The sequence below is a fragment of the Carcharhinus amblyrhynchos genome, chromosome 1 (assembly GCF_965287045.1).
Source record: "Carcharhinus amblyrhynchos chromosome 1, sCarAmb.v2.hapA, whole genome shotgun sequence".
In the NCBI taxonomy this organism is placed as follows: Eukaryota; Metazoa; Chordata; class Chondrichthyes; order Carcharhiniformes; family Carcharhinidae; genus Carcharhinus; species Carcharhinus amblyrhynchos.
This window is the reverse complement of record NC_137324.1, coordinates 103,439,646-103,459,289: the sequence shown is the minus strand read 5'-3', so window position 1 is coordinate 103,459,289 and position 19,644 is coordinate 103,439,646. Positions and strand designations below refer to the sequence as shown.

General features: G+C 42.6%; 1 protein-coding gene across 4 annotated transcripts in view; it reads left to right on the top strand.

Moving 5' to 3' along the window:
• The window catches only part of c1qtnf7 (C1q and TNF related 7), a 55,052-nt gene extending 43,638 nt beyond the window's left edge, over positions 1–11,414 (top strand). For 3 of the 4 annotated variants that reach the window (XM_080198741.1, XM_080198709.1, XM_080198730.1), the window contains exon 3: positions 8,974–11,414. In XM_080198741.1, coding sequence (XP_080054867.1) covers positions 8,974–9,602 — 629 coding nt within the window. In that variant the 3' untranslated portion in view covers positions 9,603–11,414. The remainder of the gene's footprint in view (positions 1–8,973) is intronic. The other variant, XM_080198720.1, reaches the window with a different exon arrangement.
• Positions 11,415–19,644: the final 8,230 nt, after the last annotated feature.

The following is a 19,644-nucleotide window of genomic DNA, read 5'->3' as shown; positions in this document are numbered from 1 at the left end:
TCTCTCGTTTCCTTCATATGAATGGTATGTTTTGTCTATACAGAGCACAAGAAACAATACTTTTTGCTGTATATTAATACATGTGATTATAATAAATCAATTCAAATTAAGGCCAGAATTGAACCCAGGCCCCTGAAGCTGTGAGGCAGCAGTGCTAACCAGATAAATGCAGTCTAAGCAGAACCCTGTACGGTTGCAAAATAGATTCCACTTTTCTTGTAATCCAGCTCAAGATTTGCAATCTGTTGCTCTGTTTTTTTTGTACATAATTATCAGCCACGATATTGGTCTCTTGAAAGACCACATGACAAACCATTTCAACACTTTCACTCATTTTAGTTAATATAGTGTGGGGTGATTTTGTTGACTCCAGGCCCTCCAGATGCTACATTCAGTCAGAGATTCTGTAAGGGAATCCCACAAGCTGCATACAGCCAGGGCCAGCTGCTGATAAACATCATGATGCAGATGAATAAGTATGTTAAAGGTTGAGCACTTTTTTTAAAAGGCAAAAGCTGAATTAATGTCGACACACAAAACTTTACAAGCAAGATAATGTGCTAAAATGTCATTTAGTTCACTAAAATTGAACAACATTAAAGAGAACCATTCAAATGGGTCCCATTTGGTCCTGTTCATGTTCTGACCAATAGATATCACTTACTCCCACGTTGAATTATTACAATTTGCACATTATGGCTGGAATTTTACCGATTTCAGGACAGGCGAGGCTCGCAAAACGACATTCTCCATTTGCCTCGTGTGGGATCTTACGAGCCTCGGGTGGCGAGGCAGTAAAATTCTGGTATATGCGTCCATATATCAATTATTTTCTTAAGTTTAAAAATTATTCTAATTTTATGGCCATATTTTGCCCAGTTGCTGCAGAGCTAGGGAAACATGGTTGAAACGAATCATAGAATTCTGACTGTGGAGAAGGAGACCATTTAGCCCATTGTGTCTACACAGGATCTCCAAATGAACAACTCATCTGGTTCCATTTCCCCGCTTTTTCCTGGTAACGCTCCACATTCTTTCTTTTCAAATAACAGGCTTCTCTTTTGAATACTTCAGTTAAACCTAGCTCCATCACTGTGTCAAGCGCAGAATTCCAGATCTTTATCACTTTCTGTGTGAAAAGGTTTTCTCTTCTACCCTATTATTTCTTTTACCAATTACTTTAAATCTGTTTCCTCATTGTTTCCGATCCTTTCACAGTTTACCTCTCAGTTTTCCCCCATCTACTCTTGTCCAGAAGCCTCAGCTTTCTTTTCTCTAAGGCAAACAACCCCAACTTCTCCAATCTACCAACGTACCTTTCTCATGAATCTTTTCCACACTTCCTCCAATGCAGTCACATTCTTCCAAAAGTGCAGAGTCCAGAATTGGATCCAGCTGAGGATGAGCTAATGACTTACACAAGTTCAGTATAATCTCTTTACTCTTGTACTTTATATTATTAATAAACACAGAATAATGTATGCTTTATTAACCAATCTCTCAACCCATCTTGCCACAATCAATGACTTATGCACGTATATATCCAGGTCCCTCTGCTCCTGCATCCCGTTTAGAGTTGTAGCTCTTATTTAGTATTGTCTCCATGTTCTTTCTACCAAAATGAATCACTTCATATTCCTCTCATTGAAGTTCAACTGCCCATTCCACCAACTTATCTATGTTCTTCCTGAGGTCCTATACTATCCTCCTCATAGTTTACAATGCTTCTGAATTTTGTATCATCTGCAAATTTTGAAATTTTGCCTTGTACACAAAAGACAAGATTCTATTTCCAATTGTCTTCAACTCTGATGAAGACTCAAAATGTTGGCTCTCTTCTCTCTCAGTAAGAAGTCTTACAACACCAGGTTAAAGTCCAACAGGTTTATTTGTAGCAAACTTCACTAGCTTTTGGAACGCTGTTCCTTCGTCAGGTGGGTGGGAGCTCTCCCACTGATGACTTTAGGTTCCATGATGCCTATTTGTCAGATGGGTGGGAAAACTCCTACCCACCTGACGAAGGAACAGCCAGTTCCAAAAGCTAGTGGCATTTGCTACAAATAAACCTGTTGAATTTTAACCTGGTGTTGTGAGACTTCTTACTGTGTTTATTCCAGTCCAACGCCTACATCTCCACATCATCTCTTCTCTCTCCACAGACCTGCCGAGATTTTCCAGCATTTTCTGTTTTTGTTTCATTAACCACTTGGCCAATTCCGTATCCATGTTGCTACTGTCCCTTTTGTTCCATGAGCTATATCTTTGGTCACAACTCTGTCATGTGGAACAGTATTAAACACCTGTTGGAAGTCCATGTACATCACATCAACAGCATTGCCTTCATCAACCTCTCTGTAGTTCTTCCTAAAACTCCATTAGTTAAACCTGATTCTCCCTTAAGAAATCCATGCTAGCTTTCCTTAATTAATCTGCATTTGTCTATGTAACTATTACATTAGTCCCAAATTGTTGGAGGCGATTCTCCCATTGTGACCCACAAATTTTCTGGTGGGTTGGGTTGGGAGATGCGCATGCTGGCCATTTCACAAGATTCACGCATGCATCCCTGATGCATGTGTGTCTCCCAGAGCCGGAGAACAGTTGCAGTCAGGACCACGCTGGCAACTGGCAGGAAGAGAGGTCAATGATTTAAATATTTTTTTAATGTATTTTAAATCTATTTTAAGTGTAATTACTGCGCCCAGCATGGAATTACCAGGAGAACCTGCTGGAGTGAAGGTGGGGGAGGGGTGTCGGGTGGTGGGAGGGGTGGTGCCCCCCGGGCATGAGCACCCTGGCAGTGCAAGGCTATGTCCCGAGCACTGCCAATGGGGCAAAGTGCCCACAGCCAGGGGCACCTTGGCACTGCCAATCAGGCAACAGGCAGTGCCAGGGAGTGGGGTTTATTGTAGGCGGGGCCCAGGGTGATCTGTGGTGGTAGGCAGTCCCCCACTGCCAATCTGCATGGGGATCAGTCTGGGCAGGAGGGAGACCAGCAACCAGGGCAGGCTGGGGTGGGGGTGGTGGTTCACCACGGGGGAAGTCTGCCTCCCATCGGGGATTCTGCAGAGGGTGGGGGGAGTGGTGCGGTTTGCAAGAGGGAGGCTGCCTGCTGGGATGAAAGTGGTGGGCAGGGGGTCGCCGCTGATGGTTGCAGGTGATGGACATCGGGATGCTCCAGGATGGGAAAGCGGCTCAAGGCTGGGCCAGGAATTGCTATGGGGGCTGCAATTGTTCCATGGGGGATGCTGGAGGGGCAGCACTGCCAGGGTCCTGGCTGGCTCGCAAACGGGGAGTCTGACAGATCGGGACCACTGCACATGCGCAGAGTTCCAGAACTGTCAGTCTCCGGTGCAAATAGACCCCACCCCCCCCCCCTCCCCCCCAGGTTTTTAATGAGATTCACGATTGCATTGCACCGAGTACGGAGATTTGGGTCTGAAGTTGCACTGAAAAAACAGTCGTGATCTGGAAGAGTTTTTTCACCAATTCAGCACCTTTGGTAGAATCGCCCCCATTGTTTCCAAAAGTTGCCTAATACTGAGGTTAGAATGACTGGCCTGTAATTGGTGGGTTTATCTAACAACCATTTTTTGAACACAGGTGTAACATTTCTCCTGTTCCCTGGCATCACTCCTAAGCCAAATGAAGACTGAAATAAAATGGCCAGTGCCTTTGCAATTTTCACTTGTCCATTAGTTTTCAAGTTTGTACGTTATCTACATTGTCTAGTAAGAGGATTTATGAGTACATTCATTTTATGTGTGCTTGTTGAATCATTTATGACAATTATTGGTTAGATATTTCATCATTTAGGTGGATATCAATTATTTTATCCAGGGACTAATTTGTTGTAATTTTGAGCTAGGTTTTAGGAGTACTCACTATCTAGATTAAGATATGCACTGTTTTTTCATAATTAACAGAACAGCTCTGAGGTTTCTTTTAAACTATTGGAATTGCTTCCATGAGTCTGTGGAGGATAATCAGACAGTGATTAATCCCTGCTGCTTAAGGCATTTGCTTGTGACTTGTATTATATGTTTTGGGTTCTGCTGTGTTTCGTCTAGTCTGAGTTGCTTTGATCACAGCCATGCCAAAAGCTCCATAAATACTTAATGTATTCAAAAAACACAATTTTGAGAATAGCTGCATTGCAGAGATCGGGACATAGGCCCAGTGGGAAACCAGCCTGCCAAGACTGGAGAAGCACATATGAGGGAACATCCTATTGTTACGCCCTAGGCTGTGCTATTATATAATTTGATGTTGTGCAAGGCTGGCACAGACCTGAATGTAAGATACAAGGAATACTTACGTGAGTGGTCAGCACTGAAAGATTATCAAAGACAGACACAAGGCATGATTCTTTCAGCCCGCAGTGCTGCTTTTTTAACTGTTATACTTCAGTGGGGTTTACTTTGGCTCGCCCGACCCCGCTGGAGTGATGGGGAGACATCGAGGCCACCCAAAGGGTTGGGCACCTTGAGGGGAGGGGGGTGTGCCCCAAGGGACAAAGTGGCAATGCCCAGGGGGTATCTTGGCACTACCCACCAGGCATTGGGCAGTGCCAAGGGACAGGGCCGAATGGGGTGGCATATGGGGGGGGCATTGCTTCTGGGGGCGATTGGTAGGGAAGGGAGGGTCCCACTGCCACTCTGCACTTTGGGATCTGTGACAGAAGGAGGGACACCAGCGATCTGGACTGGATATCAGGGAGGTGGGGGCTCTGCTGCAGGGGGAAGGACAGGGCTGCGGGGGAGGTCGGGAGTGTAAGGGCCATTGGGGAAGATTTGGAGATCAGGACTGTGGGGGGGTTGGAAGATGATCGAAGTGGGCCTGGGGGGGAGTGGGGGCGGGTTGAGGCTGTCCAGGGCTTGTACAAGGCAGCCTGTGATTGGTCAGCAATTGACCTGGTCAGCAATCAGGAAGCTAGCACTGATAGAGCGGCGCATGCACAACGACCTGCTGAGCGCTATGCTGCTGGCCTCTTCCAGTGTGATTCACATTAGGGCACTGTGTAGTGCACAGAGTGTTAGAGATTCATTTTGAAACTCCTACTGAAAAAAAAAGCGAGATTTACTCCACTTTTTATGCAAAGTTGACACTTAGAATTTTGTTGGGAGAATCGCCTCAATTTGTACTGGCACTCCTGATGGCCAAGGGAAGCTTGGTGATGCCTTTATTGGCCAGACTATATTGATGAAAGCAGTGTTTCTTTAATATTTGTATTCAGCTCACATTTCACTGAATGCTCTTGGCTGTTCAAAATGAGTAATCTGGCAATCTGATTATATAGCATGTTCTCATATCATTTTTCAATTGGAAAATTGTGAAATCTACTACAACTACAACTAGAATTACACAGCTAATAAGTCAAGAACAATTTATTATATTAGATTGCCTTTCTCTGGACTTACATGCAGGACTTCATTGCAGGAATTCCTTTTCCCAAGACTCTTTTAAAAGAGAAAGATTTTGATCATTCTCTTTGTATGTTTCTTTGATTACTGTTTTCCTTTGTTTAATTCAGCTGCCTTATTGTCAATGGAATAAATGTGGGGAAGGTGGGGAAATGATTAGGCAACATGGAACCTAAAGCCATCAGCAACTGAAATCAGTCTTGATCCATGTAGCAAGAGTTCCACTGACTGAACCTCTGGAGGGGGTATTCCAATACTCGTTGGAGCAAGTGTCCTGGCTCATGGTGGTCTGTTCTGTCTTTCAAAACATGAGCTGCGTGAGGCCACAACCGTTACCCACAAGGCTTCAGAGACCATCTCAGGAGAAGGGAGATGGGAGGATGTAGAGTCAAGGTGCAGCAGAACAGAGCGGTCTAAGGACTATCCTAACTTTATCCTCAGGTGTCATAATCAATTCTTTTTATTCATTTGTGGGACATGGGCATCGCTGGCTGGCTAGCATTTATTGCCCATCCCTAGTTGCCCAAGGGCAGTTGAGACTCAGCCACATTGCTGTGGCTCTGAAGTTACACGTAGGCCAGGCCAGGCAAGGATAGCAGATTTCCTTCCCTAAAGGACATTAGTCAACAAGATGTTATTTTCCGACTATTGACAATGGTCATCAGTAGATCCTTAATTTCAGATATTTTATACTGAATTCAAATAGCACCACCTGCCGTGGCAGGATTCGAACCCGGGTCCCCAGGACATTAGCTGAGTTTCTAGATTAATAGTGTAGTGATAACACCACTAAGCCATTGCCTCCCCTATTGCTGAGCGCCTTTCACATTTCAGCAGGCATCTATGCAGGTGAATCCAGGGGAAAGTGTTGGGAAGCACATCGGGCCTGATTTTACCATTTTCATTCACAGTGTTGAATCTGGGTGGAAGGCAGATCCGACTTGGAAATCTGCTTTCAGGCGCCCCCATAAGCACTCAGCCTGAAAAAAAACACGAGTCTCATTTGTGCTGTGGGCGGGGCTTAGCACGGCCAAAATGATCGGAGCTCTGAACTGCGCATGCGCAGTTAGAGAAGGATTTGAAAAAGCACACCCGTGCCAGATCACACATGGGCTGCAGAGAGCAGAAAAAGCGGCCTGGGAGCAATGGCCTTCACACACGTCACTGAACTCCTCATCCACCTCCCCCGCCCCCACCCCACTACCCACAGACATCACTGTCCCTTTATCAACGCCCCCCCCGCCAACCTGATCAATCGCCATCCCTGCCCCCTCCCCCCCCCACCACTGATTGCCCACAGGGTGGCAGTGGACCCCACTGTCCCCCCATACCTCCACCAGAGATCCATCTGACACTCCCCCCCCACCAGTGAGCAATCGGGCCTACCCCCCCCACCAAAAATACATGTTACCCCCCTCCCTCCTTCCCTCCCCACAGACAACGATCCGGCCTCATTCACCACCCCCCACCCCACCGAGAGGAACATCTGACCCACCTCTTCCTCCTCCCCCACCCCCACCCCCAACCAGGCAACGATCTGGCCTCACTCTCCTTCCCCCAACAACCAGAGAATGATCTTATCCCCCGGGAAGCACTGAACGCGCTCTTCAGAAGCTGGAGCACCTGATTCAGATTTTTATTTAGCAGGTCGATTACGGCGTGATTCCGGATTGGCAAACACAGTGGTAAAGTGGGAAATGCTGATAAAGTTGGGCAGGCAGTTCATTAATTAATTTAAATGCATGCAAATGCACGTAAATCGCCATTGCACCCGTTTAGGATGCGAAGCGGATCGCCTCCATTTCTGGGTTTCTGTAAAGTGGCAATCGGCGTGGATGTGGGCACGGATCGCGTTAATGGCCTCTCATCCAACTTTACCACATTCAGGCATGATGCAATGGTGTCTAGAGTGTTGGTGGGTGGGATGATAGTTTGGAAAGTAGGTGACTGGGAGTCCTCTTCTTGACTCCATGATATCTGTTGGCTTCTTTCAAGGCCTTTAGTGGCACGACTGCTGGCTAGGTCACTGAAGGAGTAGTCACACAAGATCCAACTACTTTGCCTTGGAACAAGATAGAATACATTAGCTTTCTTACTTCCTGTAATCAGTACTTTTTATATGGAAGGATGTATACCTTTTCTTACCTTTGGAATATGTATTCCAATTAAACAATGCAACAGCAAATTTATTCTCACCCACCACAAATTAAAGCAGTATCACACACTGTCTCATGCATGTACACGAACAGCTTGGATACTAATAAAGGTAGCACAATTTTATAGTTAATTCAGTCTGATGGTTGATGTCCCAGGTTCCATTGCAGCACAGGCAGAAACCTGCCTGTGGGTGGAGAGTATGGCGAGGGGACAGGCTTTGGAGACCAGGAAGTAAGACACAAAGTGGATTGGGGGTGGGGGCGCACAGGGCAGGGCATCTCTCAAAAGATGCAACTTCCTTCTTCCTGCTTTTCAAGCAGTTCATGAGTTGTAGCACCTGCAAGGTCACATGCTTGCATTTGATGGCACACTGCACAATTAGAAAGCCCATTCTCCTGTTCACTCTGCACAAAGAGAAGACAATGAGTTTCCCTGTTCTGGTACCCAGGGCTCTTGCGATCTCTCCTATGCAGTGATGGACAGTGAACAGTAACATGGTGGCAACATCACATGCTCCAGACTGGAAAGATCCATTGGCATAGAAATTGAGGGCCACAGTGACCTTGGCAACCACTGGAAGCACCATCTTCATCCTGCTCTGAGGCTGCAGGTTGGGGCTGAGTAGTTGACACAGTTCGGTTATCACTCTCCGGTGAAATGCAGCTACTGACGCTGCTGCTGAGGTTATACATAGGAGAAATAGCCTATGAGCACCATACGTAGGTCTGGCTCCTGCGGAGACCTTCCTCTGCCTCCCTCTGAGAAAAGCTTATCTTTGTTGCCTTTGCTCCTATACCTGTGATTCTGCAGCTCAAGGAGAACGGCGACTAGAGACCCAATGATCGGGAGCAAGTGGTAAATTCAGAGGCCTTTCTAATCCACATCACTCCGCGCAAAGCATCACTTCTTTCTGACTCTAATTACCTTTTATCAGCTCCTCCAGCAAGACAGTAATTTCACTAATCCTATAGCAACAGGTAGATTGTCAAAAGCACCTCGGATGCAAGTTGAATGATAATGCCTTTAAATAGTGCTGTTGGGATTCCCTTACGCTGCTGAATTAATGTCATTGGTTAAAAGTTTTATTCATACCTATGAAGGAGCTCTCTTATTCTATACATGAAAATAGGAGTCACATTAATCAAAGTATCATTGAAGATCCTCCTGAAATACATAAAAGCTGTGAGAGTGAAAGTTTTCACACACAATAAAACATTAAATTCTGCATTGATGATCACTACGGAATACATTGATGAAAAACAGGAAGTTAATTTATTTTTATTTTAGTTGCTGTTTGTTGTTGTTGGAATTCAACACACAATGTTCGACAATAAATTGCAAGTTCTGAATATAAATTTACTATTGTAACTTTAATTATTGTGATTTATCCCAGGAATCAGGGGCAAAGTAGGACAAGGAGGAGTCCTGGGCAATAAAGGCGATAGAGGACCAATTGGTAAAGCAGGACTTAGAGGACAGAATGGCCTAAAAGGGAAAACGGGACCACCAGGAACTCCTGGACCTAGAGGAAACAAAGGACAAAAAGGAGACCCCGGAACATCAGGTGTTTGTAAATGTGGGAGTTTAGTGCTTAAGTCTGCCTTTTCTGTTGGCATAACTACCAGTTACCCAGCAGAGAAAACACCCATTATATTTAATAAAATCCTATTTAATGAGGGTGGCCATTACATCTCTACCTCTGGAAAGTTTATATGTGCCATTCCAGGGATTTATTACTTCTCTTATGACATTACACTGGCTAATAAACATGTTGCAATTGCGTTAGTGCACAATGGTGACTATCGTATAAAAACCTTTGATGCCAATACAGGAAACCATGACGTATCTTCAGGATCTACAGTTATGTATCTGCAGCCCGAAGATGAAGTATGGCTGGAGATCTTTGATAATGAACAAAATGGTCTGTTTTCAGATCCAAACTGGACTGACAGCTTATTTTCTGGGTTTTTACTTTATCCTGATGCTGACTACCTGGATGCATTAGCAGAAGATGAGCTATAATATGAAGAGGGCCAAATATTTTGGTTTGATTCCAAAGCCTTTCATAAAGATACCATATAATCTTTGATGGTAATTTGGGTTTGTAGAAATTACGCTTTCTCCATGACTCCATCTTGGAATCGGTTCAGAACTTGATCATCTGATAGCCCCTGCTCCTGGAATCAGCTTAATCTGGTTTAATGTACTGATTTAATTAGGAGAGATGTATCTGAGAGCAACTTTGCTGATTGACATTTCACATCTCCAGCACAAGTGCATTGGATCTATGAGTGAGGGCTCCAGTTATGAACAGCTCAGATGTCTTCAGATGCATTACTAATACCCTTGATGTGATGGTTCCAATTCAGAATCCAATCATTCTATCGCCAGTGCAAACCATGTTTTACATACCTTGACTGATTTTGTTTAAATGAAAAGTTATTTTTTGAAGAAAGAATACTTGACTCCAATAATGCATTTGGAGAAGCTGAAAGGATATTCTATCAGTGTGGTTGCAGCTAACTTAGCAAACCTGCTGAGGATTGAAAATGCAAACATTTCATTCCTAAAGTTATATCATCAGCTTCACTTCTTTGAGAAGATTCACACATTGAATTCTCTTCATTAATTGTTATTTTGTAATGGAATTGCATATTTTCTGGAATTCCTCAATAGTGTCACTTTTTATTCATATATAGTTGCATAACTAAATGTGTTATAAAAGCAAGACCATGGAAAAGTCAGCAACTGGGCTTTCTTTCATATGTTATTACCATACTTGCAGGACCATAAGATGCACAAAACCATGAGATGTATCAAAATTTTAAAATGTCAGTGCACACAAAATATTTAATATTAACATATTCAACAACGATGCATCATGAACTTTAATGATGGGTATTAACATTTCAATTAACAATGAGTGGGGTGGAAGGTCAGATAGAGGGAGATGTAAAAATCCAAAGTGAAAAGTTGATACACAGAGATACTTGGGTAAAGTGGGACAGGAAGAGACAGAGAGTTTAACAGTAATGTTTCACCAAAAATCTTTTGCCAGCCTCTTCCAAATCCACAACCGCTTCCATCTAGAAGGACAAGGGCAGGAGATACATGGGAACACTACCACCTTCAAGTTCCCCTTCAAGTCACTCACCATCCTGACTTGGAAATATATTGTCATTCCTTTGCAGTCACTGGGTCAAAATCCTGGAACTCCCTCCCCAACAGTATTGTGGATCAACTCACAGCCATGTGGAGTGCAGCAATTCGAGAAGGCAGCTCACCATCACCTTCTCCAGGGCAACTAAAGATGCGCAATAAATGCTGGCCAGCCAGCAACACCCGTGTCCCACAAATGAATAAAAAATGTTCAAGGATTAAGGTGCAGGAGAAAGATTGGATTCAGAAAATAAATTGAAGGTTCTTTCTCTGAATGCATCCTCAATAAAATAGATGAATAAGAAGTACAAATGCATTTATATCTAATTGTCATTACGCAAACATGGTCACAAGATGGTCAAATAAATATTTCAAGGCACACAACATTTCAAAAATACAGACAGAACAAAAACAGTGGAGGAGTAACACTGATGCTCAAAGGTGGCAAAAGGATTTAGTGAGAAAAGATCTTGGCTCAGAAGATCAGCAAGTAGAATCAGCATGGGTGAAAGTTAGGAACGGCAAGGGTCAGAAAAATTTGCTGGGAGTAGCTTAAAGACCCTTAACAGTAGTCATACCATTGGTCAAGGCATTAAACTAGAAATTATTGGAGATTATAACAAAGGGCAGCACAGTGGTTAGCACTGCTGCCTCACAGCACCTGGGACCCGGGTCTAATTCCAGCCTTGAGTGGAATTTGCACATTCTCTCCATGTCTGTGTGGGTTTCCTCCAGGTGCTCCGGTTTTCCCCCACAGTCCAAAGATGTGCAGGTTAGGTGGATTGATCATGGTAAATTGCCTCTTAGTGTCTCAGGATGCATAGGTTAGGGGAATAGCTGGATAAATACATAGAGTTATGGGGCCTGTGTGGGGATGTCCTGTCACATTCTACATAGATTCTCATTGGATTCAATGTTAAGTAAACTGAATTGGAAAAACCATGGCTGTTCCCCATGTAGGAGAGAAAATTAAGATGGTATTAGATATAGGTGCAAAAAATCATCAGGGGTCTGGACAGAAACTGTTCCCTATTGTGGAAGGATTTAGAACCAGAGGGCAGATTTAAGATGATTGACAAAAGAAGCAATGGCAACATGGAGAAAAACCGTCTTTTATGCAGCAAATGGTTGGGATCTGGAGTACACTGCCTGAGAGTGTGGTGGAAGCAGATTCAATATGGCTTTCAAATGAGAATTGTGCTGTTATCTAAAAAGGACACATTTGCAGGGCTACAGTGAAAAGACAAGGGAATGGAACTAGGTTAATTACTCTTGCAAAGAACCAGTACAACATGTTGGGCTGAATGGTCTCCGTCTGTGTCTCTGTTTGTGACTCTGGGATTCAAACATTGTAAACAGAATAGTTTGGCTCAGACTGTGGCCAGGGGAAAGGGTGGAATCGGCAGCCGGAGAAGGGAGTTTTGGGGTAGGGACCAAAATCAATGGCTTCAGTCTCTCCATTCATTAACTGGAGGAATTTCCTGCTCATCCGAGACAGGATGTCAGATAAGCAGTCAGATAATTTAGCAACAGTGGAAGATGTGGTAGGGTAGAACGAGGTGTCATCAGTGTATAGGTGAAAACTAACACTTCTTTCGGATGATGTCACTGTTGGGCAGCATGTGCTGAGAAATAAGAGGGAACATCTTGGGGAACATCCAGCATAATGTCCCTTTAACTGTTGGTTCCCTCCCTTTTGAGTGTGAATTCCCACTGGGCATGTGTGGGATTTTATTAAAGTTTACTTATTTATTAGCCACAAGTAGGCTCTCATTCACACTGCAATGAAGTTACTGTGAAAATCCCCTAGTCACCACACTCCAGCATCTGTTCAATGCACCTAATCTGCACATTTTTCAGACTGTGAGAGGAAACTGGAGCATCCGGAAGAAACCTATGCAGACATGGGGAGAACGTGCAGATTCCACACAAACAGTGACCCAAGCCTACTCAGAATGTTATTTTAGAATGTTGATCACTCAGCATCTGAAATTCTTCTTTCAATGAAAATTGAAAGAATGGTTGTTTTTTTCCAACATTGAGCATACGCTAAGGAAAATGTCTGAAATACTGAATTGAAACTTTAATCTTTGAGAATATTTCCATGAACATGTGCTGTGGCTGATGATGTACAAATAGTTTCTCAGCAAATAGCATAAATACAAAGGGGAATCTGCACTGCTGCCTCTACTGCACCTCTTTCAGAACCTGCTACTAGATTTCCAATGGAATACTCATGCTACAATGAAGTTCCTTTGGCAAACACCCAGAAAAGAGGCAATTTAGAGTTAAGGGATAAACCAATGTACGAGGAAGCAGGCAAGTCAGTAAGACAAAATTTAGATGCTCCTAAATAGGAATAAACCATAATCTTCTTTCATAAGAAAAGTTCAAGGGTGCTGACTTTGAAGTACAATATCCAACACTTACTTCATATGGGCATTGAAACATAGCAGCATATTTTAGGTGTTGATATTACATTATGTTGCTAATGTTTCATTAATATGGCAACTGCGCAACTGGTATACAGGCCCTCTGTGCCATTGGTGCTACTGCACAACATGCACAAGTCTGCCTCGGAGCTCAGTGTCAAATAATATGGATCACCTGGGTCCAGTATGTCTCTGCACTACTTGTCCTCAAGATCATTAGCCCTTTTAATACCAATATTTTAGTATGATCTGTAAAAGATTGAGCTCTGCAACATATACAGTCTCTTACTTTAACATTCCCCATTAATTTATTTACTTTTCTTTAGAATAAAGCGATGGAATATGTTTTTAACTGAGCCCATTTTTCAACTGGAGCCACGAGTCTTAAGAATTGCTAGAAATTGATCCTCGAGCCTTATCTACATATTCAAGGTGAACCGTTGTTGCTGGTTGTGCCTCAACAAGTAGGCCACCCAACAAGAAGATCCGCCTTGTCAGTAACTCAGTTCTAGGAGAGGGCCTGGTGCATCCAACAGCTGGAAGGGGAAGTAGTGGACAAATGCGAATAAAAAGACTGAAGCCAATGATTTTGCAGCTAGGTGGGGCAGCTTTTCTGCTTCTTCTGGTTCCAAAGGAAGTTATTATTTATAACTATTTTCTTCAGTCGCTGCTTAAAACAAGAATTTGGCAGTGGGCTTTACGTTTGCACAGATTGGGAGGTGCTGAATAGGTGTACTTTTGGCCTATTTTAAATTCCTTATTAACTCAAGCCATAAAATTGTACTGGGTACTAGGCAAATAGCCCACTAAACGTTGCCAGACCACTCACATTAGGAAATCCATACATCTTAAACTGTAAAGAAAATCTGCTTCCAAATCTTAGATCCTAGGGAATTGTCAAGCAAACAAGGATCTACAAATGGAGCTTCCAGTACAATCTTTCCATATCCAAAAACTAAAATTGTTTGCTCAAATCATGCAGAAAACTGTTGGTAAAACAGGATGGTGAAAGAGACATTATAAATTCTATAAAGGACTGCAACTCCCCTATTTTCGCTCTCTTCCTATTCCTTTGTGATGAAACACATGGTAATAGAAGAATTAATACAGTATAAGAGGATTTAATACATTACTAAAGAATTACTGCAGACATTGAGTAACGATGAATAGTGTCAACTTACTGGAATACTGAGAAAAAGATGAGTCTGAAAAATATACATTCAGTCAAACCCTTAATTGGGCCTCTTGTCTTTCGCTTTCTAATACAATACAAACCAAACTAATTCTTATTTGATCAGGGCTGCTATGCTTTGAACATTACATTGTTTTGATGTTACTTATGGAATAGAAAAATTGCCAACTTGGCTCAGATAATACTGATGAACTCTTCTTTGCACAATATACTGCAGCAACGATTGGCCAATAAATATTCTCGTTGCAAAATGCCGTTCTGCGAGGGGTAGCCTATCTTCAAAGAGTTTGAATGTACAGACAGTTAAAATATTATATTTTTATGCACATTACATTTAAATCTAAAAAGACAAAATGTGAAAGGTCACAGCCCACAAAGTATATTCAACTTTCTCTTCAATACACATATGCTTTCGTTTCTGATAATGTGATGTCTTTACTATCAAAATATATCCCACCGGAACATATAATTGAAAACATCAGCATGTGTTACAAACATTGAAGCATACCGGATGCATAGCTGTACAAATAGATTTCAGACAAAAGGGATTGCCAGTGAAATGTTCAAACAGCTATTAAAAAAACAATAAATATTTAATGACAATGTTCTTTCCTTAAAATTGCAGCTTTCATTGTAAAGAATGCCAAATGCCTTACAGCGCTCAGGATAGATTGTGTCTTGGCAAAATGCAATAAACATCAGCTATACAAACTGCTTGATTTTCAGTCCATTCAAAGACCAGGCAATCCCCTCCCAAAGGTCACTGCCCAGGAAGAGTAGTCGAGTCAAGTTCTAATGTTTATTTGGTTCTAAGACAGATGTTGAGTGAATGCTATACAGTAAGCTGCAATGGCCAGGGTGTCAAAAATCGCACCCTCTAACGTGGATCAGACATGATTTTCCAAGATGGATCTGATTAGCAATGAAACACAGCTAATAAACAAGGTATCAATTTAAACTCTCTTCTGGTTTCAGACAGACAGAAGGTAAGGCAAGACTAAAAATTAGACTTGCAGGACGAAGTTTCAAACTTTGGGTAGTTGAACTCTCAAATCACCAGAACACTATTACTGGAATTTTACCACATCGCCTTCCTGAGGCTTGTAAGATCCCACCCGAGGCCAATGAAGAATACCGTTTTGCAAGTCTCGCCTGCTCCAATTCCAGGGCGGGTGTGCTGGGGTATCAGTCAGCTAGCTATCTGACTGTTGGGCAGGACAAGAAACTTACTCTGCTAAATTTTCCATGCTTCCCTCCTTCTCTGCTGTTCTGTTATTGCCATTTCCATCCCTTTATACTTGTCTCATGGGAATCTTATTTGGTCTTGCACCATCCTCAATTTGGTCATTTAATCAGTGCTGTCTTCCATCCTATCACTGACCTCCCTTTTTCATTTTCTTCTTTTCTCATGCCCTCCTTTCAAATAATGACACTTAATTAAAAATTGTTCATCTCTCCAGTTCCGGTGAAAGGTCACCAAACTAAATCATTGGGTTAAATTTTACCAGCCCTCAGGTGGCGGACTATAAGGCGGAAGGCCTCTTAAAATGAAGGAGGAAGATGTAGCGAGGGAATTCTGACATCAAGCCATTACCACAGGATATTTGTGATGTAGCTGCCCACCAGCAAATAGCAGGCAGCCAATTAAATCAATTATTTGGCCAATCAATTGATTTGATTCCTGATATCATTGGTGGGGAAACAATTGGAAAACATTCCAAATGACAAGATTTGTTCACATTTGGAAGTGAATGGACTTGTTAGTGATAGCATGGTTATGCATGTGGAAGGTCCTGTCTCACCAACTTGATTGAGTTTTTTGAGGAGCTGACAAGAACGATTGACAAAGGAAAAATGGTGGATGTTGTCTACATGGACTTTGGTAAAGTGTTTGACAAGGTCCCTCATGGCAGGCTGGCACAAAAGCTAAAGTCCCATGGGATCATGCTGGCTAGATGGGCACAGAACTGGCTTGGTCATAGAAGACAGAGGGTAGTGGTGGAAGGTGTTTTTCAGAATGGAGATCAGTCCTTATTTTCGCTCATGCTGTGTGTTACTACCCTTCCAGCTGAGGTCAGTTAACTGACAACAGATCCTGAATTAAGTCTTCCAAAATCCCGATCTGTGCAGCTCAACCAGATACTGCTTTAATTAACCAAGCCACAGAGTGGCCTTGAGACAGAATTTGAGAAACAAATTTGAACGGGGAGAAGATTCTCAACCTTTGATATTTGTGGAGCCAGTTGGGTATGAGGGTAGATGTTTTGACATTGGGCTGTCAGTCAGAAACTTCGCCTGCTAGCAGCAATTTTGGAAAGTCAGCTACGTGTTACAGGAAACCATGTGCACACCTGTCTGAATTCAATTTGTATTCTTTAGGAGGCAAATTTCCCTGCTGGTAGTAGAAATTTCCAGGATTTTTCTGTGTTTTTTTTAGAAATATTAATGTAACAAAAACTTATATTTATACAACACTTTTAACATAACAAAGGATGCCAAGGTATTTTGAGAGGATAGTTATAAAAGAAAACAAAATGACACCAAACTGCATAGGAGATATCAGATAGAACACCGAAAGCATGGTTAAAAAAAGGAAAATTTTAAGGAGGTGAAAGAGGTAGAAAGGCAAAAAGGTTTAGGGAGGGGTTTAATGTTTTAAGTTTATTCATTAGTGTCACAAGTAGGCTTACATTAACACTGCAATGAGGTTACTGTGAAAATCTCCTCGTCTCCACACTCCGGCACCTGTTTGGGTACACTGAAGGCAAATTTAGCATGGCCAATGCACCTAACCAGTACATCTTTGAGACTGTGAGAGGAAAGCAAAGCACCTGGAGGAAACCTATGCAGACATGGGGAGAACGTGCAGACTCTGCATAGGTAGTGACCCAAGCTGGGAATTGAACCTGGATCCCTGGTGCTGTGAGGCAGCAATGCCAACCTGTGTGCCACCGTGCCGCCATTCTGAGATTCCAGAGCTTACATTCTTGGCAGCCGAAGACATGATCACCAAAGGTGAAGTAATAAATATTGGCAAAGCTCATGAATTAGATAAGTGCAGGTGTCTTGGAGGTTGGAGGAGATCTTGTGGGGCTGGAGGAGATTATGGAAAATGGGAGGCGCAAGGCCATTTAAAAGGAAGGATGAGAATTTAAAAATCGTATATTATTTAATCGGGAACCAGTACAGATCAGTGAGAATAAGGCCGGTGACTGAATGGAACTAGGTGTGTATTAGAACCCAGGCAGTAGAGTTTATGCAGGGTGGAATGTGGGAGGCTGACCAGGAGTGCATTGGAATAATCAAGTCTAGAGGCAAGAAAGGCATGGTTGAAGGTTTCAGCGGCAGTGGGGTTGTAGCAGGCGTGCAATTGGACAATGTTGTGGAGATGGGTTTACACAGAAGTAAAATATTCTAGATGTTGGAAACGTGAAATTAAAACAGAAGATACTGGAAAAACTCACACAGCACTTGTGGAGAGAGAAACACAGTTAACATTTCAGCTCTGTGCCGTTCCACGTGAACTGAACAATCACAACCTGAAATGTTGGACTGGGTTTTCGGGAGGACAACTGGACTCCAATGCCATGCTCATGTCCAGGTTCTGAGTCCATCCATCCCATCAGCATGCTTACCAGCCCAACCTTCCAAGGGGCAACCTCCTGACTGGCTGCTTCTGCATCTGGAACCCTGTTAGGAATTGTGGGTGACCAGTAGCCCAATCAAGGAGACGGTAGTGATATTAAGCTGGCAACCTCAGTGGGAGCAGGTTGCTTGTGCAGAGTCCTGGGAGTCAGGACATGGTCCATCAGCACAAGTTACAAACACCATTCCCTTAGACTTGAGCAAATTTGAACAACTCTGGAAACCACCAAACAGTCCAACAAGAGTGCAAGTAGTGAACATATCTTTAAATACTGTGGCTGGTTTCTCTGGCTGCTGACACCAGCTGCCAACTCCGGTGGGATCTTCTGGTTCTGTCGATGGCACACTCCGAATTTGGGTTTCCCAGAGAATGGTGCATTGCCTCCATCACAAGAAACATATGGTAGAGAGGCCAGAGAATGCTCCCCTGTAAATCTTCCCGTTACAGAAAGTATGCCTGGTGATGCAGGGTTGAAAGAGGGTGTTAACTCCAAAATGGCAGTGCTGAAGTCCTGTGCAATTCTGTATACAACCTGTACACACAATAACGCCCTTGCTAAAATGGCATCTAGTGAGCCTCACATAGAATTGTGTATGTGCACAGCAGATGCCATTTGGAGATAAAATCAATTCTTCCTTCACCCTGTGAAAAAAACTATTCCTTTTCCATTGCAAACTATCTCTCTTCTTTTTCTTTAAACCTCTAATTCCCTTTTTTAGATCCATTGACTGTTCTCCTTCCCTCTTTGCTGCCTTTTCTATTTTTTTTCTATTGAAGATGCTTGATCTGCAGCTGAATCCTAGCCAATTCAAACTGTATTGGACCTAGGTCAGCCTTTCTTTCTTCCAATTCCAAACCCTGTCTCATTGCATCCAATATCTCTGTTTTCTAAGCCTCTGCTTTTATCTCTAACTTCAATTTTCCTGCTATTTCTATTGACCTGACCTTGGTTGATTGTTGCAAATTACTCAGGGATAGTAGACTTGGCCTCCCCAGAAAGAAACTTTGTCACTGAAAAAGCTGTTCATCTCATGTAGTAAAATGCACTGTGAAATTTTGTTAGCTTAATCCTTAGCAAATATTCCAGAGTACCCATACCAGTGTGTAAATTTGTGATTCTGTTAGAGACCCCAATTGTTACAATTCTGTCAGGGGTGGTTAATGCTTAATAACTCTTAATAAACAGCCGATGGAAAAATTCCATGAGATTTCACATTTTTAAATATATAAGAAGAACTAAATAAAGCAAGCATTTTTAACACCATAGAATTTAAAATTACTACGAACTCAGTAACACTTTTTACTTCCCCCCCAAGAATTCCCTTTTATGTTGCAACAATCTTGAAGATGCATCTACTTCTCCAGAGTCAACCTAGAAGTATACCATATTCCTTTGAATTCACTTTAACTCTCTTCAATGTTTCAGCTATCATCTGAGATTTCCATGGCCCTCCAGAATTCATTTTAACTCTCTACAGTGTTCCAGCTATTCGTCCAAGATATGATTATATTGGGTTCTTCCATAATTTTTTTTTGGCAATGCAACCCACCATTTTTTTAATTACAAACCTAATAACTGTGGAGGCCTCAGTTCTTTGTTTTATATGCCAGTAGATAACCGAATACTTTCCAAAG